The 20,959-nt window shown below is 43.6% G+C and overlaps 1 protein-coding gene across 3 annotated transcripts in view; it reads right to left on the bottom strand.

The window, feature by feature from the left end:
- Positions 1-19,076, bottom strand: part of CACNB2 (calcium voltage-gated channel auxiliary subunit beta 2) — a 403,112-nt gene extending 384,036 nt beyond the window's left edge. For 2 of the 3 annotated variants that reach the window (XM_030832369.3, XM_060292019.2), the window contains exons 1-2: positions 18,885-19,076; positions 8,940-9,032 (exon numbers count right to left, since the gene is read on the bottom strand). In XM_030832369.3, coding sequence (XP_030688229.2) covers positions 8,940-9,032; positions 18,885-19,004 — 213 coding nt within the window. In that variant the 5' untranslated portion in view covers positions 19,005-19,076. Of the gene's footprint in view, positions 1-8,939; positions 9,033-18,470; positions 18,541-18,884 lie in introns of those variants that run through there. The other variant, XM_060292021.2, reaches the window with a different exon arrangement.
- Positions 19,077-20,959: the final 1,883 nt, after the last annotated feature.

The raw sequence follows: 20,959 nt of genomic DNA on the forward strand, positions 1-20,959 counted from the left end.
CCATCTCAGGTCTTTGCAGTAAAGACACATGCTTGGTCATGAATGTGGAAAAATGATGCGATAAGATGGGAATACTTGTTGAATTGAACTATTGCAAATATTTGAGACATCAGCCAAACTCTCAAAAAGGACTTCTTTAGCATCTGATAATCATCGGCGTGAAGATTTCCAGAAACAAATTAATAGAGAACAAAGAGAAGCCGACGATATTTACATCTAGGAAAGACAGAATAGGAAAGACAGAACTATTCCTTGGTTGGATCAGCCTACTATCTTGGGTATGACGCCTGTGAAGACCTGAGACATGTAAACAGTTAACCTGGAGGGAAGTAACTGACCTTCACTTCAGCACGACTCGGAAAAGTTATTGGAAGTTCACTGTTTAATGGAACCCCATTTTCTTAGCAATCCTAATTACTCCATATTGGATCACCGGTACGTTTTCAATTAATTTAGTGGGGCTAATTTAGCTAGGACTTTGCATGGATTGGCCAAGCAGAAGATGAATAATAATGGAAGAAAATGGGGCATAAGTGGAAAGTATATTATAATTTGAAATATATCTGAGAGTCTAAAAACACCTACAGAAATGATTCTGGGTTGTAAAGTCTGAGATTTTTTTATCTCAGTGGAAAAAAGGTAGGCAAACATAAAAAAATGCATCAATCTCCAAAATTATTTTAATAATGAGGAAACCTAATCAAAACTAGTTTACAGGGTCGGTGTTCCAAATACATGAAAACAATCTGAAAACGAGGCAGGTTGGTATATAACCACGCCCTTGTTCTCCTACAAAAATTATGTTGAAAAAGACACGTTAAAGCTCGTGATATGGTGAAGGACAAAATAGAACTTTAAAAAAATACTCTGTAAAGTACTCATGTCAACTAAAAGAAAAAAGTAAAACATTCTCAGTAACATAAAGGCCTACACCATGGAAAGAACAGTGGACTTTTTGAAGAGCTCCATATTTTTATATGATATATTTAAGAAGAGCTCTTCAGAGGACTCAGGACAGATTCTGCCATTCACAAAATCTAAATGAATGCCTAGTGAGACAGAAAGACATTTACAGGAAATCACAGCGGCAATAAATCTACTGCATTATTATTTATAGTTGTGTTTGTGACGAATACAGCCTAACACGGCAACAAGCCAGTATGTAAGGGCTGAAAGATTTATCCAACCTTAAACATATCCGTCTATGCAGGCCTGGAGTCTGTAATCATTATCACAGTTTAATCTGTCTTTTGCAAAACAAAACTAAAAAAATAGACCGTGTGTCTCTGTGATTAATCATTTGTATTTAAAGCCAATCTGAACGAAGAAAAGGTCCAAAGAAGCAGCCCCAAGAACATGGTACTGGAAAGCAGTGGAATGTGTTTAGAATACCGTGTTCTGAAAAGTGTCGCGCAACCTTCTGCTAAATATTTGGTTCATTCCATTTTGTCATTCCGATTTGTATCCTGGAAGCCCTTAGATGCAAAAGGATTACTTCCTGACAATCGCAACATAAACTGGTGAGCAAAATCCCAGATCAGTGGCAAAGTTCTTCCCCGTGAACCCCACCAAAATAACGGTGCTTGCAAAGTCCAAGAAGAGTTGTTGACTTCTAAGGCTCAACTTTGGGCACAAAGGACGCCAGTTGGTACCGTTGGGTGACCTATCAAAACAATCAGTGGAGACGGTTGGTGAGTCCTGGCTACACTCAGCAGAGCATAGAACAGAGCTCAGATCACGGGGTACCCTGAACACTGAATGAAAGCTGCCAGGCTGTGGGATCATCGAAATAAAGCAAAGTGGCAGTCATCCCCTTAGCATTTGTTGTTCATCTCAGGAATACCGCCAGGTACATAAACGTAGCCAGGGCGAACACATCTTTAAGGAAATGAAGAAATAAAAAAAAGAGAGAGAAGAGGAGAGGAGGATAGAAGAGGGAAGTAATGGGACTGAAGAGCAGTTACTAACATTGCCCTCACCGCACCCCACAAGCTGCTTTAACTTTGATGACCGGCTCTTCTTTGCAGATGTACATAGTTTCCCTGACCTTGGCAGAATCCAAGAATTTATACAGTTAGCAGTTCTTGCACAATCTCCTGAAAAGAACAGCACAAATGTTCTATCCTTCAATGCCAGGTGGGCCTTGCTACTCCTAGCCTCCTGTTTTCTTCCAGTAAATTAATTTACTTGCTTAGGTACTGGTGCGAAAAGAAACATCTAGTTCACCTCTTCTCTCTCCTTCTCCATGTCTGGCAACACATCTCCGGGATTCTTTTCCCCCTTTCTTTGGATGACGTTGGGGGGAAGAGCTAAATTCTATGAAAACTGAATTATCTTCATCAACTAGAAATTTACGCCGGGCACGAAATGCAAAGGACTTTAAGACCTGCAGCCTTTCCGGGTTTGTTATTATGAGAAATGAAGTTCTCTTATTGTTGGATCTATTCACAGCACAGAGCCAAAGCCTACAGAGAATTTATCCTCCAATCAAAGACAGCCCGGATATCTTTCTATCTTAATAATAAATCCAAGATAACCACAGCTTGATGTATTAAATACCTTTTAGGACATGAACAATTTGAACAAGAATCTTCATTAATTCTAATTACGGTGCCTATAAGTCACGTTTAACACTTTCCACCCCTCAATAAATTAAAATTAAAGTGCCTATTTACAAAGCACAAGCCCTAATGAACCAAAAGCTCATTTCTAAAGGGGTCTGATGTTACGCCCAGGTGCTGTATATACACGTCTCACTTTACCCAGATTCATGGGCCAGCATCAGTGTCAGTCAAACCTCGAAACCAACCAGTGTGACACCGCAGGGGATGCAGACTTGAGTTCACTTCCAAGTTTATTTAAAAAAAAAAAAGAAAGAAGGGACTTTCACAATTCCAGAAAGTTTGCGTTTCTTTGACTTTCACAGGAGAAAGGAAAAAATAAACTCTTCCAATTATACTTCTCTACTTCTCAGGACCAATAACAATGACAGAGTCTGCTAAAATGGTGACACCAACTGGGAATCTGAGCAACTTCTGATGAAAGAAGTAAAGAACTGATACTTCATGTGTTCTTTTTAAAATCACGATGCCAGGGAAAACTGTCAGCGCTAGAGACATCCTCAACTTCCTACAAGGAAGGAAGTTAAAAGAATAACTTTGTGTTTGTCCTAAGAACACTGGTAGGAGTCTTTCTCCAAGTCTCTCTTAGCTGAAAGAACTAAACATGTGAAATTGATTTTCATTTATTCGCGGCATTTGTTACAAAGGAGTGCAGCATAACCCAGGACAGCAAGGATCTAGTCAACCCCCTGGATTCAAATTCTGACTCCAACTTTACTGGTTGTTTGACTGTGGACAAGTTACTGCTCTGTGTCTTAATGGTCTCGTCTGTAAAAATGGAGCCACAGACAGAAGATACAGCAAATAACCATAACAGTCAATAACCATTATTGTTACTTCCTCTGCCATGGGCTACTTCCTATTCAGGTTTTAACTAACGTTCTAAATAGGTAATAATATTTATAAGTAAGAATAACACACTCTTAAATAGTATTAATTAGGTAGCGGGTACCGTTCTAAGCAATTTACAAGTTTTAACTCATGTAATCCTTACGACCAACTTTTGAGGTGGCCACTATTTCGCAGATGATGACGCTGAGATGGAGGTACGGAGAGATTACGTCACTTGTCCAAGAGCCAACTAATAAACAAACGGCAGAGGCAGAATCCAGCCTCAGGTAGACCGGCTTCAGCATCTAGGCTCTTATCACTACGCTGCTTCTCGAAGAAAAACCTTTGAAATAAATCTCCTAACATAATTTACATAAAAAAGAACTATGGAAATTCTAAGTTCAGCATGTAGTGAACCTATATTGCATCTAGGTGACATTTCAAGCGCAACATAAAGGAACGAGACTTAAAAAGCAAACATAAACCACAATGAACTTTCTTTCTAATTTATGCTCCTCCTTGCAGCTTCCAAAAATAAGTTCTGCCTTTGAAGCATTTGATATACCAGGTGAGCTAGGCTGTGACTTCGCAACAACCTTACGTAGAGTAGAACCAACAGCAACCTGGTTTCCCACAGTCCGTCCACGGGAAGCCCCATGAATATCTGCCACACGCAGCGGCAATCGCCGTGGACCGTGGCCATGATGCAACACTTACTGCTCAGGACTCAGCCCCTCCCCCGAGCTCCAGGATGGAAACCACGACCTGGGGGAAATTAACTAAGCTCATGAGGGAAGGCATCCTCTCATCCCCATCTTTGAAATATCACTGACTTCAAGTAGGCTGCTGATGTGAAGAACCAGAAGATGGGTTATTTGGTGAGCTTACAATGATCTGGTCAACTACCAAAATGGAACCTTGATTAGAATACAAAAGTTCTTTTACAGCAGCTGCTGTCCTGCTTGAGGGCCTAAAGCAGAGACCTACCTATAAGCAATCTTCCCTTAAGACTAATGAATCTTCTGAAAGAATTAGTTAGAGCGACACAAACACATGATGGCTAGAAATACAGAGCTAAAAGGTTGGAAAAAAATAAAACCATGCCTTTTACCTTTTTACTTGTAGCCTTCACTCATGCTCATGTTCTAATGGATTCAGTATGTTCCAACATATTCCAACCTATAGTTATAATTTTCTAACAAAGAGCGATAGGCCAAATTACAATGACTAATGGACTATTTACCATAGAGAGTAATAAAATACTTTCATATCATAAGATCTTTCAGAGCCTAAATTTACATATATATTATATATTTTATACAATATATATACACTTATAAATATATATATTATATATCACACAATGCTCCCTAGATCCAGCCACACGTAAACTGTAGCTTAGTTATCAGGGAAATGGATATTAATACCGCAATAAGTTATGACTACACTGTCATAAGAACGACTGAAATGAAAAACCATCGACAATACCAAGTGTGGGCAATATGAAACAACTAAAACTGTTCTCCACTGCTTGAGGGAGTCAAAACTGGTTCACAACTTTGGAAAAGTGTTCTGCAGTGTTTACCTGACTTGAACACACGACCCAGCGTTCCACTCTATTCACTGAACAAAAAATGCATTCATATGTAGACCACAGGTAGGTACAAGACTGCATGTCACAGCATGGCTCTCAACAAACCCAACTGGAAAACAACTCAATGTCTAGCAACAGTAGGGGGATAAATCAGTTGTTGGATGTTCACCCAACGGAAGGCTGTCCAGCAGAGAAAATGAACCAGTTACCGAAACATACAACATAGATGAATATAACAATGGTAAGGTTGAGTGAAAGAATTCAGACATAAAATGATACCATTTCTATAAAATCTGCATAACAGGCCAAGTGAATCTATGGTCTCAGAAGTAGGGACAGTGGTTGGTTCCCTTTAGTGAGGAAGGAGGGAGTAATGATTGGCAAGGGTCAAAGGGGGCACCTCGGTGCTGGTAATACCTAGTTCTTGACCTGGCTGTCGGTTATATAGGAGTGTTTACTTTGTGAAATCTCATCAGACTGAACACTTCATAATTTGTGCATCTTTTAGCATATATGTTATATATCAAGAAGAATGTTTATTGGTTTGTGGATCCCACAGCTTGTGGGATCTTAGTTCCCCAACCAGGGACTGAACCCTGGCCCTTGGCAGTTAAAGTGTGGAGTCCTAACCACTGGACCACCAGGGAATTCCCAAGAATATTTTAAAAGTTAAAAAAATTGGCCTACTTCCAAGCCCAATTGTGTACATATCTGTATAGGGCTGCCGTAACAGAACAACAAAAATATATTTTCCCACAGTCTGGAGGCTTGAAGTCCAAGGCCATGGTGCTGGCAGGGTTGGCTCCTGGTGAGACCTCTCTCCGTGGCTTGGGGTCAGCTATCTTCTCCCCCCGCCGTCCTCTCAATGGCCTATTTTTGTGTTCATGCACATTCCTGGCGTCTCTGCTTTGTAGGGACACTGGTTCTACGAGATTAGGGCCCCATTCTTATGACCTCATCTAACCTTAACTACCTCTTTAAAGACCCCATCTCCAAGTACAGTCACATTGGGGGTTAGGGCTTCAACATATGGATTTGGGAAGGGTCCCCTATTCTCGGTTATTAAAAAAAATAAAAATTCCTTCTCTTTATGTAAACTGTTCACATTTTCAACCTCTAAAATATTTAAATCTCATTAGTATTAAGAGCACCTAAAAGGACCAAGTTGAAAAAGTCTTAATAATATACAGTTTGTGAAAATGGAAGTCTAAGATTTTCAAAATTATATGGAAAGTATTTTTAATTCAAGGGCAGGAATAAAATCGAATTATATTTTTACATAGAACCCAGTGATATGGACCAAACACCATTCCAATATCAATTACACACATGCCCTAGCCACAGACGAGTAATATACACGGACGCATGTCACCTGTTTAACAAATCAATTGCTGGTGATAAAAAAACATTCAAAAGGAGGGCTTTCAAATGATTTAATCTAACATATACTTGTTGTTACTACCTACCCCGCATTTCTGCAGATCCTCTGATGAAACCATAACCTGTTAAATATTTAGCTACACCATAGTGGCTTTTGCTTATTCTTCAAATGATAGCAAAATATGAATGTGGTTCTAACAGAACAGAGATTAAATTACCAAAGGAAAAATACAGTGTTTGACTCGGCATTCTTGCCAAAGACTCTGGTTTTCCTTCTGTGATAGAAACAAGCTGGCAGTTCAGGGTTCATGATGCCTGTATAATCAGAACCCCAAATCCAGGCCACAGCAAGCACCTCATTTTACTGAGGTCCAAGGAGCTGGGTCTTTGTTTCAAGGAGACGGACCTTTGTTTCAAGGAGACGGACTCTTAGGATAGATTTTTTTTTCAGTCTTCTGACATGCCAAAACATGGCAATATGTATCTAAATTGATAGTAAGCCGTTCCGCAGCTCTCTTTATCGTTTATAACTGTGTTTCACGCACAGAATCTCATACGTCACCGAGAACACAAAGTCAGAAGGAAATTATCACAAGGAAAAACAAATTCCAGTTACCATACCCAGTGTAGCAATCCCTCCTAACCTTCCGGATTAAGTTATCAAAACTCCAGGACAAAAAAAAAAACAAAAAACTCCAGGACCAGGGGAATTCACAGCCAACAAGACAACTGGAAAATGGTACCCGGCGACTGCCTTTAAAAGACATTTTTACAGAGCTCAATGAGCCCTAATTTATTTCTATCACAATATCTCGCTCACTTGAAACACGGCGGTTTTTCTTTCCACGCAGTTTCAACCAGCTGCCTGTCATTTTGTGTGGCTTTGCTGCAGTCTCTATGTGTCCTAAAAAGCTTATTTGTTTCTGCTTCAGGTACTCCAGCGTTCAGTCCTGAGATGATTACTCCCCAGGGTCAATCTCCCGGTCCCAGAGGCAGAATAAATATGGAGGCTTGAAATGGGAAAGGCCTTGAGCGACCTTCCTTTAAGAAGCTCACCTTAGCTAAGTCACTATTTCTCAAGGCTCTTCACTCAGACCGAGGACCCTGATGCCTGAATTCTGCCCACGACAAGACCAGGCCCACGCACACACCTTTAGTGCCCCTCGCACCCCTCCCAGCTCCTCTGCCACCATCAGAACATGGCTCCAGGGTGGGCCCTCACGTGGCTTCATCTTCCTTTCTCCTTCCAAATGTCTCTTAGCCACACAAAAGCTCCTCTCCTTCTTAACCAGCTGTCCCTTTCCACCTTCCCACAACCGAAACAATCCCAACGAGCAGAGACCACAACGAAAGTTTTTCCTGTAAGTTACTCAGACTTACCTTTGGCGCCCTTGGTGTTGCAAGGAGGGAGTGGATGGCTGGAGGCGGATCATCGTTTGTCTGTGCTGGGAAAATGGAAGGAGGCAGCCACAAGCCAAGGACAAAATCCTCACGGACGCTACAGGTCGACATGTTTAGGCTGAACTGCCGCTAACTAACTGGGGGGAGAGACGCGGGGAAAGGACCCCCAGAGCAGTGGGGAAAATGCCTTCCTTCCAGTAGAGAGGAAGCAGCTCTTGCAGTTGCCAGCCATCGTCTTGAGGAGCCAGCGGTCACAGACCAGAGATGATTTACGAGCCTGCCAGCCAAAAAGGGGTGGTCCTTCACCCAGGAAAGCAGGTTCTCTCTAGCACGCTCCTCCCCCACTTCCTCTCCGCCCAGAAGCATCAGATGAAGATACGGCACACCTACGCCTGATGAGACGTTAGCCTCACCTGGAGCCTATTATCCTCCGAGATCTGGCTGCCTCTACTCGTCCTCTGGGAGTGAAAGTCCTTTCTGTAACCACGGATGAGAGCGTTTCCATGTCAGGGATCCTGACACTGCCTAGGGGGCAGTTCCAAATTCCTGGGCTGGAATCCACCTTAACTAAGATGAAGGCTGTCTCCAAAGCAGTTTCAGTTATGCCTCCAAGATACCATGTGCTCTACTTGACCTTACTAGCCTCGACCGACTGTTTCAAGAGCAGAGCCAATCTTCTCTTCTACAATTCAAGCCCCAGGTGGGAAGAAGAAAACTCCTGCTGGAGGAAGACCAGTATCTCAACTTTACAGCTGGTGGTACGGATGCCCACCGCCTGTCTCCCTACCCCCACCCCCCGCAAACCCCCCAAGCCTGGAATCATTTCTCCTGGGGTTCTTTCATGCTCCTCTGAAGAAAGCCTCTGTAATGAAGTTTGCGTTTCTCTTTCCCCAACTTGCCAGGAGAGTGTAATTATGACACATATGGTCTCACTTAAAATTTAAATATATTAATTAGGACATTCAACGGCACAACTTTCACTTCAACTAAAAGCAAGTACAATAATACTATATAAATCATAGGGATGACGCTGTAAGACCACCTCTGAAAAAACCAAAAGTGAATTCATGTTCATAGACTTCTCCAAACCATGAATTTAAGAGCACCCTTACCTGGCGAACGAAACTATTTGAGGTAGTGTCAGAAGAAGTGCTCCCATCGGATCCTTTAAATCTGTTTTTCCTTCTGGCTCCTTTTCCATATGACTACAAAAAAGAAGACAAAAAGACAAATGAGATTATTATTAGACTCTCACACAGGAATCTAGACCTAGCTCTAGACAATGTTCTAGATCAAGACAAAGAATGATTGTCATCATATGGGCATGATTATAAAGTTACTGGTGACCATATGATATCACTTATATGTGGAATCTGAAATATGACACAATGAACTTATCTACGAAACAGAAACAGACTCACAGACATGGAGAACAGACTTGTGGTTGTGGGGGGTGAGAGGGGTGGGGGAGGGATGGAGTGGGAGTTTGGGATTAGCAGAGGCAAACTATTATATGTAGGATGGATCAACAACAAGGTCCCACTGTACAGCACAGGGAACTATATCCAATCTCCTGGGACAAACCATAATGGAAAAGAATATGACAAACAATGTATGTATATATATATATATATATGTCTAACTGAGTCACTTTGCTGTAGAGTGGAAATTAACGCAACACTGTAAGTCAACTATACTTCAATAAAATAAAAATGTTAAAAAGTTATTGGTGGAATCACAAATATTTATTTCAATTCAGTGAGTTGATAGGGAAGAGAGGTTTCTGGAAAAAGCAATTCATAACTGGTGAATTAAAACAATTTATGCTCTCTGTTAGCATATCTGTGGTTAAGAGGCAATGACCACTAAAGATAAGGCATTAAAAAAAGATAAGCATTTCTGTGCAGGAGGGACTGTGGCAGTTGTACTGAGAGAGGAGAGTAGCTGGTCAGAACCCTTCAGAGAGCATGAAGGCAGTAGGTTCGTTCATAATGAAGTACTGTTCCCAGGGGTGCTCAACAGCCAGTGTTTCCTTCTTTTCATGTCTTAATTTGTAATTCCACACGTGTTCCTATACTGGGGTGGTCCTTGCACACGGTGGCTGTGGAACATCTGGCAGTATGAATTCTGATTACCTTTACATAGGTAGATAGATTAGAGAGTTGAGAGATAGATGATAGGCAGACGGATAGATAGGTAGATAGATAAGTTGGTAGACAGATAGATTGATCTAGATGGAACATGAATGCAGGCCGGTGCCAACTCTTCACATTATTGGATGGATCTAGAGAATGTTTTGAGAGATGTTGAAACAGCTATAGAAGTGGTAGCGAATTATACAAACTTAAAATACTTTGTACAATTTTCTGGCCCATTGGTGTAATGTTTGAATATGAAGTGAAAAGATTGTGGGGTTTTTTTATTATTATTAATAGGAGTAGAAAAGAGTTTTATTTGAGCCAAACCGAGGACTATAGCCTGAAAGACAGACAGCCTCTCAGATAGCTCTGAGGAACTGCTCTGGAAAAGCATGGTTTTCAGCACAGTTTATTTTTTCTTAATTTTATTGAAGTATAGTCGATTTACAACACTGTGTTGGTTTTTGCTGTACAGCAAAATGACTCAGTTATACATATACATGTTCTTTTTCATATTCTTTTCCATGATGGTTTATCACAGGATATTGAACATAGTTCCCTGTGCTAGACAGTAGAACCCTATTGTTTATCCAAAAAGCTTGCTTTTTAACCACTTAATTATTTTGCTGAGAAGGCAAAAAATAAATGTTATGGAATAGTAATAATAAGAAGAAGAAGGTAGCATTTAAGAACAGGATGTTAAAGGTAAGGCAATTTGTCTCAGTAACAGGTTAGGGCCAAGCACAAACATCTACAAATGAACTTGCTTCTTCTAATATACCTACAGCTTACACTGAGAGCAACACGAAGACTAAACTATGCATTCATCTACGGTTAATTCTAGGCATGGATAAAGTTATTGAGAAAATTACACATTAAAATATAAGTGAAAAATAGCTCAACACCGAGCTTTCCAGATAAATATACACAGGCGGGAATCCTACTATAGCTGACCTTAAAAATGGGGATATTGGGCTTCCCTGGTGGCGCAGTGGTTGAGAGTCCGCCTGCCGATGCAGGGGACGCGGGTTACTGCCCCGGTCCGGGAAGATCCCACGTGCCGCGGAGCGGCTGGGCCCGTGAGCCATGGCCGCTGCGCCTGCGCGTCCGGAGCCTGTGCTCCGCAGCGGGAGAGGCCACAACAGTGAGAGGCCCGCGTACCAAAAAAAAAAAAAAAAAAAATGGGGCTATTAAGGCTTGCCTCCCAGGATGGTCTTAGGTATTAAATGAAGGAATGTATTTATAGCATTTAGTATAAGACCTAGCACACGGCAACGACTCAAAATAATATTTTAAAAAGTGATACCCACATAAGAGTGAGAAGAGCGGAGAAAAACTGGGCTAAAATGTATAACGTGTTTAGAGGGATCAGGCCCACAGAGACTTCATTAGACGATCAGAATTTACAAGTTTGCTTTTTTGAAAAGCACCATGTCCAGGTTTTACAAATGAGACTTTTGTTATATTTTATACATTCATATGGTTTTCATTAAAATGGAAATATTTTATAAACCATAATATACGTAGCACTTAGGCAAGCCGAAATCTCTTACAAACATTTGTGTTGTGAGCAATTTAGATGAATTTGCACTCAGTGAGGGGGTGGTATAATTTTAAAGCAAAAATTTGTCTTAAATATGTTTGTTCTCTTCCAAGTATCGAAGGGATTTATATAATACAAATGTGTTTCCATGACATTTAATTAACTCGGCTTCATAAAAGGAAAGACAATCTAGGCTGGGCTTTCATAATACAAGGTTCTCTTCACGTAACAGCACATTCTTCTTACTTCTGTAAACATTATTCCGTAAACTGTTGAAAAATAACATTCTTTCAACAATGGTCTTCCTTTTCCAATTTTTACAGAAAGGTTTAGACAAATGTGTCTTCCAAGGCCTACAACGTTTAAAGTCTGAAAGTTTCCTTAAAATTAAAAGAAACCTTTTTTCTATTATTCCATATGGAAAAATACTTATTACCTTGAAAGCATTTTCAAGGCCTAACGTGTTTCCTTGGGGGAAGGTGAGAGCAAATCCGTGTCAAATACACTATGTACCTTCATTCGGAGCATAAATTATTTCTGAGAACAAAGACGAAATATTCTCTCATCCCAATATCCCCGTGTCCTTCCAGCATCATTTGGACATGGATGGAAAAAGCTTCTTTGAAATTCCATCATTATCATTTATTTCGGATTTTTAATGATAAGTATGTTTCTACTATTCAGCTGCTTTGGAGTATAAACTTTTTCATGGCTGCTGACATTGCCCGGCAGGCACTGTGAGAACCACACAATATTTAAGACAGCCAGTCCCAGGGGAGGCTGCAGTTCTCTGCAAAAAAATGAGACACATTTAAAAAGTCACTTTAATTTGTCCAGGCCCCTGGGAACACTGTTCGCAAACATGGTTTCAGGTGTACTTAGCTACCAATGCAATGTGTCTACATTGGATTATTACAGGTTTCAACTGTACTAAGAAACAGGTTTCAACCGTACTAAGAAACAGAAAAAATGATGGCATACTGAATTGCACACAAACTGGTGATAGTTTTGAGAAAAAATATCTTGTTCTTCAATCACTGAAATGCAGGAGGGATGATTTATTCAAAGTGTTTCTGCTTAACAGTGTTAAAGCAAATTCCTATTCATTATATATATTTATTTAAAACCAAAATAGATATGCTTAATTACACCTCTATTCTATTTACTAATTTCAGCAGTAATTTCTCTCTTATAGTCTCCTTTTTTAAAAAAAATTTAACTGTCAAAAATGACACCTCAATGACTAGTTACTTTTTATAACAATATCCAGGATCAAGAAGAAGCAAAGTTAAAGCAACTTTTGCAAACTTAATAGTCCATTTCTATGTACTTTAAAAAAGGCTGGTGAAAATTTATACCACCATTACCAAATGAAGTTGCCTTTAATTCCATGCATATTTAAAATCAAGTCCATCTGACTAAAATGACTTGTGTATTGGTTATTCAAAATTCTGGAAAATAAGGACCAGAGTGTTTCATACGAAGGAATTTTTTTTAAAAAAGGGAAGCCCAACCCTCACCCAAATAATAAAAGACAGGAAAGATTAAGTATTCAAATATTTAGTTGCCTAAATGGGGAAAAGAAGTATAGTTTTCTTAATTGGCTACTTCAAATGCCGCTACTTTTATGACTAATGGGGTTTCTAAAATTTTTTTTAACAACACTAAGTATATAAACATCTGATATATGAAACAATTAATAATTAGAGCCAGAGTTTCAGGAAGTTAAAGGAAGAAGAGACAGGGGGTATGTCCGGAGGGCTAAGTGTACCCCATAATACTCTCCATGATGTATGCAGACCCCTACATCCTTATGGAACACAGTCTGAAAAGTCACTGATTCCCACTCAATTGCCTCTTGGCTATACACAGCTTAATTAAAAAAACCAGTGAAGTCACCACAGCAAATAGGAAAAAAGAAAACCATACGTTTGAATTCCTTTACTCCTCCTAAAACATCAGCCAAATTAAGTAAGATTTCAGAAACCAGAAAGAAATGGCCACAAATATATAAATGACTTATTAAAAAGATCTCCACCATTCATCCGGATGTTAATATCAGTTTCACGTGAATGACTGTCTTCTTTGACACTAAATACTTTTCAAATTGGACTGTAATCTTAAAAATCAACAAATAAATGGCCACACTTCCACAGGTGGTTGAAATCTAATTTCTGTATGACTGAAGTAGACGGTAACAGTTAATTACAGAAGCTGCCAGTTAAGTGGAGACTTCAGCCCAGCCTTGCACACAAAGTTGGCTTGGCGGCCCCTGGGGGCAGCTTTAAAAATGTCGCTTCTGTGGTTGATGAATAAGGTGACAGTTCTCCTACCTATGAATTGCTCCCCGTGAGCAAAATGCTGATGCCTGAAATTAATTTCTATCCCTCTTGATCAGCATTCATTGATATTTATCCCTTCGAACTGCAGACTTTCCTCATTTTAGAGTCGGAAGCGAAGGAAGCCGAAACTAACTGGAGAGGAATATGGAGAGGAATCAGACATGAAATGTCCTCATCTGTCAACAGTTTAGCGTGAATGAGGCTGTCAGATCTTTCACTAGGGGAGAAGTCACTGAGATTCTTTCCCTAGAAAGAGGGGAATCAAGTTCTCTATATGGATCAGTTTACACAAAAGCAGAAAGGACTCAAGAAGCAGCATAAATAGCGCTCTTTTGGGGGTCTTGCAGGTAGAGAAGGGAGGGGGGACGAGGCCAGGGCGGGAGATGCCCGGGGCCAAGCTTACCTTCTTCACAATCTGTACCTCCAGCCAGTTTTGGAAAGAATTCTAAGACAGACCCAGTCACTTAATTAAGGTGTCATCATTAACCCGAACTCCCTGTTACTGTGAAAGTCCGTGTGTGCCACAGACTCTTGGTAGGATAGAGACATGTCCCCATGGTCACAGAACCAAAGAGGGCCACCCGCTACCCACCCCTCTCAGGGTTAACATATTTTGCTCAGCTTCTCTTGAAAGGCCCGAGGCTACAGACTGCATAATTCAATGCAATCAGGTAGAGCAACAGGTAAACTAATTCCTCACACAAAAGGAAAGACAAAAAGAACGGGAACATAAAACCACACGGCTAACTCAACCTCCAATCACTCAAATCATCAGATATTATGTCTCGCATTTTAAAACACACTCGGAAATTCTGATGAGCAGGTTTTAAAATTTCTCCCGGGCAGCATCAGAGCAAAATCCCACTGAAGGGGCAAGTGATGGGGGTCAGGAGAAAAGGGGGCAGCAAAACCTAAAGCCCAGTACCCACGTGCACTGTGCTGAGAGACCTCAAAGACTGAACTGGACCTGGAAGTGTCTGGCAAAGTTTCTGGAAAGTGGTATTGCCCTGGGGGGAAGGGCTGCCGCTCTCTTCAGATAAAGCACCGCCTGGCTCCACGATTCAGGCCGCTGCCAGGAGCAAAGCAAACAGGCCGTCTGCTTACTGCCTGTTCACCTCCAGGTGCGATGGCAGGTGCTGGTTACCGTCTCTTTAAGGCCTGAAGTGCTGAGCTACCGCTCTCCTTCTCACTCTTTTCCTCCTCTGCTGCCATCCTAGACTCAGTTCCCTTCACCCGGATTTTGCATACACCCAGCCTCCATCCAGATCTGGCCAACTCCCTGGAGAATTCCCGGGGCTGTCCAATAGAAATCGAAGTCACATACATAAGAGGAATTTTGTAGTAGCGCTGTGAAAAGGCAACAGGTCAGATGAACTGGAATAGTGTATTTGACTTAACCTAATATATCAAAAATATTACCCTTGTGACGCACAGTTGATGTAAGTGTACTAATGACATGCAGAATGATATTCTTTGTTTCCTATGAAGTCTCTGACATCTGTATTGTATATTTTTAGTTTACCTGCATTTTTAGTTGATCTGTAATCTGTGTACTTATTTTACCTGTATTTTTCTGTATTTTAAAATGTGTATTTTATATTTACAGCACATCTCAGTTCACACTAGCCACATTTCGAGTGCTCAGAAACCACGTGTGACGAGTGGCTACCATGGTGGACAGTACAGATTTGGAGGGACAGCGTTCAGCTAGCACCTCGACTTTGGAGGCAGACTGTGTCCACGTTTGCACTGAAACTGTTCAGCAGGTCACCTAAAAAAGGTGACCCGAACTTTCAGGACTTTGCAGTTAGATTGTCACTCACTTCTCGTGTAGGAAATAGATCTATTTTGTTTATGACCGTGTGCTGGGGGGAAGGGGTTGGAGTATATGAGGGTGCCCCCTCCCTAGGCAGGATTTTTGACATAAAAAAAGAACAATGGGCAGTCTGTGAAGCTCCATCTTTTGCTTTGCTCATATAGGACTCCCAATGTACTCCAGAGGTGAAAGAGAAAGGATTCTTAAAACCCATGATTGCTGAGAGACACTGTCTGCAAATGAACATTCCATTTCTCAGGAGAATTACTATGACTTGGTGTCACAAAACAGAGAGATGCTCCAGAGACAGCCTTTTCTTCTCAGGCCGTTTTACTGCTGGCCTGGCCTGCCCAGAGACATGGAAGACGTGCCTTGCCAAGTTTTCACTGCGCTGTGATGTCATGAGTTATGAGATCTCAAATAAACAAGGCAATGTTTCCCCCAAATAATGGCTGTGATACGAACACGATTCAAGGAAGATTGCTTTTATTTTTGGAAGGTAGAGAGAGCAAGGAGATGGACGCTGATGCAGCTGAATATTTATACCTCTTACCCGCTTCTAATATGCATTCCTCCCTCCCTCTCTCATTCCATCACTTGCAATTCCTGTGGCCTGGGTCTCTGGAATGCGTCCATCTGTAGTTCTGTCCTATCTATTATCTTTTCTCTCTTTTCAGTTTAGACCTTATTACCTCTTGTCCAAACTGTTACATCAATCTCCGTTCTGGCAGCTCCACCTCTAGACTCCCAAGACCCCAAAGCACCTTACAGAACACTCCCAGGAGAATCTTCCCCATGAGCTCTTATACTGCGCCTTCCCTGAACCTCTTCCAAGGTTCTCTGTTTTTCAATACGTTGCAGGTTCCAAAGCCTCCAAGATGTGGCCTCAAATTGCCACAAACTGTCAGACTTCTGCTTGATTATGCCCAATCTGTACCTGTCCACGCTCTTTCCAAACTAGGGATTACAAACGTATCAGACTTCTAACTGCTGTGACTTGGTGTCCTGAATAGCTCCTTACCATCTCTCTGAAAGTCTGTTGAAATCTGACCCATCCTTCAAACCCCTTCTCAAATGCCGCTTCTTGCATGAAGCCCTTACAGATTACTCCAAATGGAGTACTTGTGTTCTCGACTCCTTTGCAACCATCTAAGATTCAGTACTTCTCTTAGCGTCCCATGCTGTACGACTGTCATCGCTTTGTCACCCTTGCAGCTACTGGAAACTACTCAAGGCAGAAAGTGTGTCTTCTCGTGTCTGAATCATTTCCGTGTGGCAGCTGCATCACAAATACTTGTTGCCTTACGTTTAACTACATAAATCACAAAGTAAATTAGTATCTCTTATCTGAATGCAGTCATGCTTTCTGTCTGCCCTAACTTTGATCTCCAGGAATTCAGGAACTCTATTTTTATCATAAGAATAAAAACTCAAAACAAAACAAAACAAAACCCCAAAAAACCCTTGAAGGAAGATCAAAGAGAAAAGCGGGTTTAAAAGTCCTTTCCTCTGTCAGTATTCAAGACCTTCATCCTAGAATAACAGAAGTCCCTGCGTACACTTCTCTCTCTCTCACGTAAGCTGGTGAGTATCTAGATAAAATCAGGAGTCTAGAACAAACTTGACAGGGGTTGGTAAGAATTCAGGTCCCCTGGCAGAGGCTAGATGGAAATGTCGGTGGTTAGTTACATGGCCCCGCTGGGCTTGTGCAGCCAAACAGCCCGAGGCTGACTAAAATCTAGCTGTTTTACCTCTAGGAAAGAAAGGAATTCCTCTATGAAAGACATGGATTTCTGACGATACAAGTGATTGCCTTCTACATTTTTCCTCCGTCTCAAATCCAAATGAATGATGTGTTTTAAGTCTGCACTCTTAACTCCCAGTGGTAAAAGGAAGTTCAACAAAGCTCCAAGATCATGCCACCAGAACCAACATTATTAACAGTGTCAACATAGCTATAGCAGTCTATTTCTAACCACCTATCAAAACAACAAAGCAGCAAAACACTTTATCATCACTGTGGCCCACTCCTGCCCCCGTAACTACAGTAAAGAAGACGAACACGCTCTCTCGAGCATATACAAATATAAAATATATAAATTATGTATTTAGAAATTTTACATAAACATAAAGCTACATAATCTTCCCACATTTTCCAATCTAGCAAACGGAGGCTTGAAATCAACAAGGCAGTATCACTAAGCAAAGAAGACACACTTCTCCAAAAAGTGATGCCTGAAAGGTAACCGTGACCTCTTCACCGCGACTCGCCAAGCAGCCCACCGTTAGGAGTCTCAAGTCTTGTTTCCCTGCTAGGATAGAAGTTGAGAGACTCCTTACCGCTGAGAACTGGAGGCGTCTGTAATCCAAACGGTACCTGCCAAAGCCTTCCGTAAAAGCCACCTTATCCGTGCCCAGCGCCTGCAACTGACATCTCCTATTTCACGACGAGCAGCAAACCGGAATCTCCCCAGAAACCGCTAATACTGAAAGTGGTCCCGGAGCTCCCCGAGACGGCTCACATTTCAGGGCCAAGGGAAAAATGAAAACTTTCGCGTCCCCAGCGCGCTCTCTACGGCAGGGGCCGAGGGGTCCAGGCAAGCCTTGGCCAGGGCCACGAGGGGAGCGGAGCCGGCCGCGCGGCGCAACGCCCAGGTGCCGAGGCGGGTCACGGGGGAGGCAGGGGCGGAGCGTCCCCTCCCACGCCCCCCACTCCCACCCCGGCTCAGAGCCGGTCCGGCGGGGTCGGCGTCGGAGCGGAGCTGCGGAAGCCGAGCCCCTCCCGGCCCCCGCCCCGCACTCACGATCTTGAGCAGGTCCAGTCCGCTCGCCTGGTCCATGGCTCTCCATGTGCCTCTCCCGGGAAGGGGCGACGAGGGCTGGCCGCGGCAGCCTCCGAGGACCCCGAGGTCTCCCCCGCCCCTTCCCTCCCTCGGGCTTCGGGGAAGCCGAGGAAAACGGAAGCCGGAGAAGAGCCCGGGGCGCGGGGCGGGGGGGGGGGGCGGGGGGAACGGGAGGCGGAGAGGGGCAGGGGCGCCGAAGCCCGCAGGGGAGAAGGGGGTGGCCACGCGCGGGGGGAGGAGAAGGCGGCGGAGGGGGAGACCCAGGCCGGAGCGAGCGGCCGGGCGAGGGATCCGGGCAGAGGCGGCGCCGGGAGAGACGGAGCTCGGCGCCCGCGCGGCTCACAAAGAAAGGGGCGGGCGCGGCGATCTCGCTACCTGTGCGGCCGCTCCGAGCGCCCCCGCGGGAGCCGCGTTCTCCGGCAGGTCCATCGGGATCTCTTGCGCCACCGCCGCCGCCGCTGTGGGAGGCGACTTGGACAGGTCGCTCTGGACCATTGGCGAACGGTCGGCCGGGAGCCAGCAGCCGGCCCCCGGCGGCGGGTCCCCTCCTCCGTTCCCCGCCCCCCGCTGCAGGGGCCGCCCGGGGCTCGCGGCGCTCAGGGCGCGGGGCGCGGCCGGGCCAGGTTGCGAGCGAGGCGCGGGGCAGCTGGGCGGCGGGGGGCGCGGGCAGGGCGAGCGCCGAGCGGGCACTGGAGCCGCCGGCGCTGGGGCAGGTCCTCGCCGAGAGGGAGGGCGCTCCGGCCGCGCGAGCCCAGGGGGAGGCGCGTCGGCCGGCGAGAGTGACAGGCCACCGAAAGGCCGAAAAGTTGCCCGCGGGAGGCGCGGGCCGCCGGGGCCCCGGCGCAGCCGCTGCGCGTCGCCGTGGCACGCGCGCTGGAAAGTTTTCAAAGCCGCGAAAGCCAGGCCTCGCTCCCGGGGGCTTCCTTTCTCCGGCGGCCGAGCTCCAGCCCCTCCGCGCCCCACGAGCCCGCGGGCGGGAACAGGTCGCTCGCCTCGGAGACGCGGGAGGCTCCTCTCCGCCTCTGCACGCCCGAAATCTGTCAAGGCCTCGCGCGGCCCCGGGGAGCAAGTGTCTACTGAGGACCTCCCATCCCCATCGACCGCTGGAGCCCCTGGACGGCGGCAGTGACGAGGAGCCAGCAGAGAAACGCCGCCGGTGACCCGAGGATTGCGGCCCCGCCCGAATCTGCAGCTGGCCTGGGCTCCTGGGTCCAAATCGACCCACTTCCAAATCCGAAGTTTTCCCTTTATGGCTCCGGGTTGGCTTCATCTTTGCCAACTGCTTCTTCCCTCTTTCTGTAGAGTTGAGAAGTCTTAATATCCCATTTTGGACGTGTAAGCATTTCCTTAGGATTCTGAACTCTTGATAAGAGAGTAGCAGCCATAGCAAGAATGTTTCCTTTACGGCATAACGTTCAGCTATTCCTAATAAGACGTATTTTTTGTATTACAGGGTAGCTCGTATTTCAAGAACTTTTACTACAGTGGAACTTTCTGTAGAACAAGTTTTCCCGGCATCGGTGTGGTTTTTGTAACAATTGAATGTAGACGGTTCTGGATACTGAAATATACATATGGAAATTTACTACCATAGGCTTCAGCTGCGTTTTATATTTTGCCATGGTGTATTAAATTATTATGGGATACAGTCCTTGTTCTTCTCAAAGATAAATGCATCCACCTCCATCATACAGTGATCTGAGTCAGGCTTAAAGAACAGGTGTTGGTTAGGCATATTCAAAATGTCATTGATTTTCTTAACCTTCGGGGTTAAATTGTCATTTTTATTTAAGTGTGACTGAAGGTTCAAAAACAAACTCACAGAATAAGAGACTAGATGTGTGGTTACCAGAGGGTTAGCTGAAGTCAGTCAAAGGTGAAAACTCCCAGTTATAAGATATCTAAGTACTAGGGATGTAATGTACAACGTGATAAACGCAATGAACACTGCTGTCTGTTGTTATATACGAAAGTTGTCGGGAGGGTAAATCCTAAGAGTTCTCATCACAAGGAAAATTTTTTTCCTGTTTTTTAAATTTTGTATCTATACGAGATGATGGATGTTCACTAAACTTATTGTGATAATAATTTCGTGGTGTATGTAAGTCGCATCATTATGCTGTACACCTTAAACTTATGCAGTGTTGTATTTCAATTAAATTGCAATAAAAATGGAAGAAAGATACATACATACATATTTCCAAAATAGGGGGGAAAACCTGACTGTTAAACAGAAGCAGTGAAAAATTGGTTAACAACAACGACGATGATAGTAAAGTCACATTTTGAAAAGCAACAGACAGGGGAGCTGGAAAGCTGTTGTTTAGGATGTGGGTGGGTGGCCAGCCAGCCAGGGAAGGGGGCACCCTCTGCTTTGTAGCCATGGCTAGTAGCCTTCCCAAAACCTTGGCTAAGATTTGTTAAAAAAAAAAAAAAAGCAATCAGCAGTG

The sequence above is a fragment of the Globicephala melas genome, chromosome 2, assembly GCF_963455315.2.
Source record: "Globicephala melas chromosome 2, mGloMel1.2, whole genome shotgun sequence".
Lineage (NCBI taxonomy): Eukaryota > Metazoa > Chordata > Mammalia > Artiodactyla > Delphinidae > Globicephala > Globicephala melas.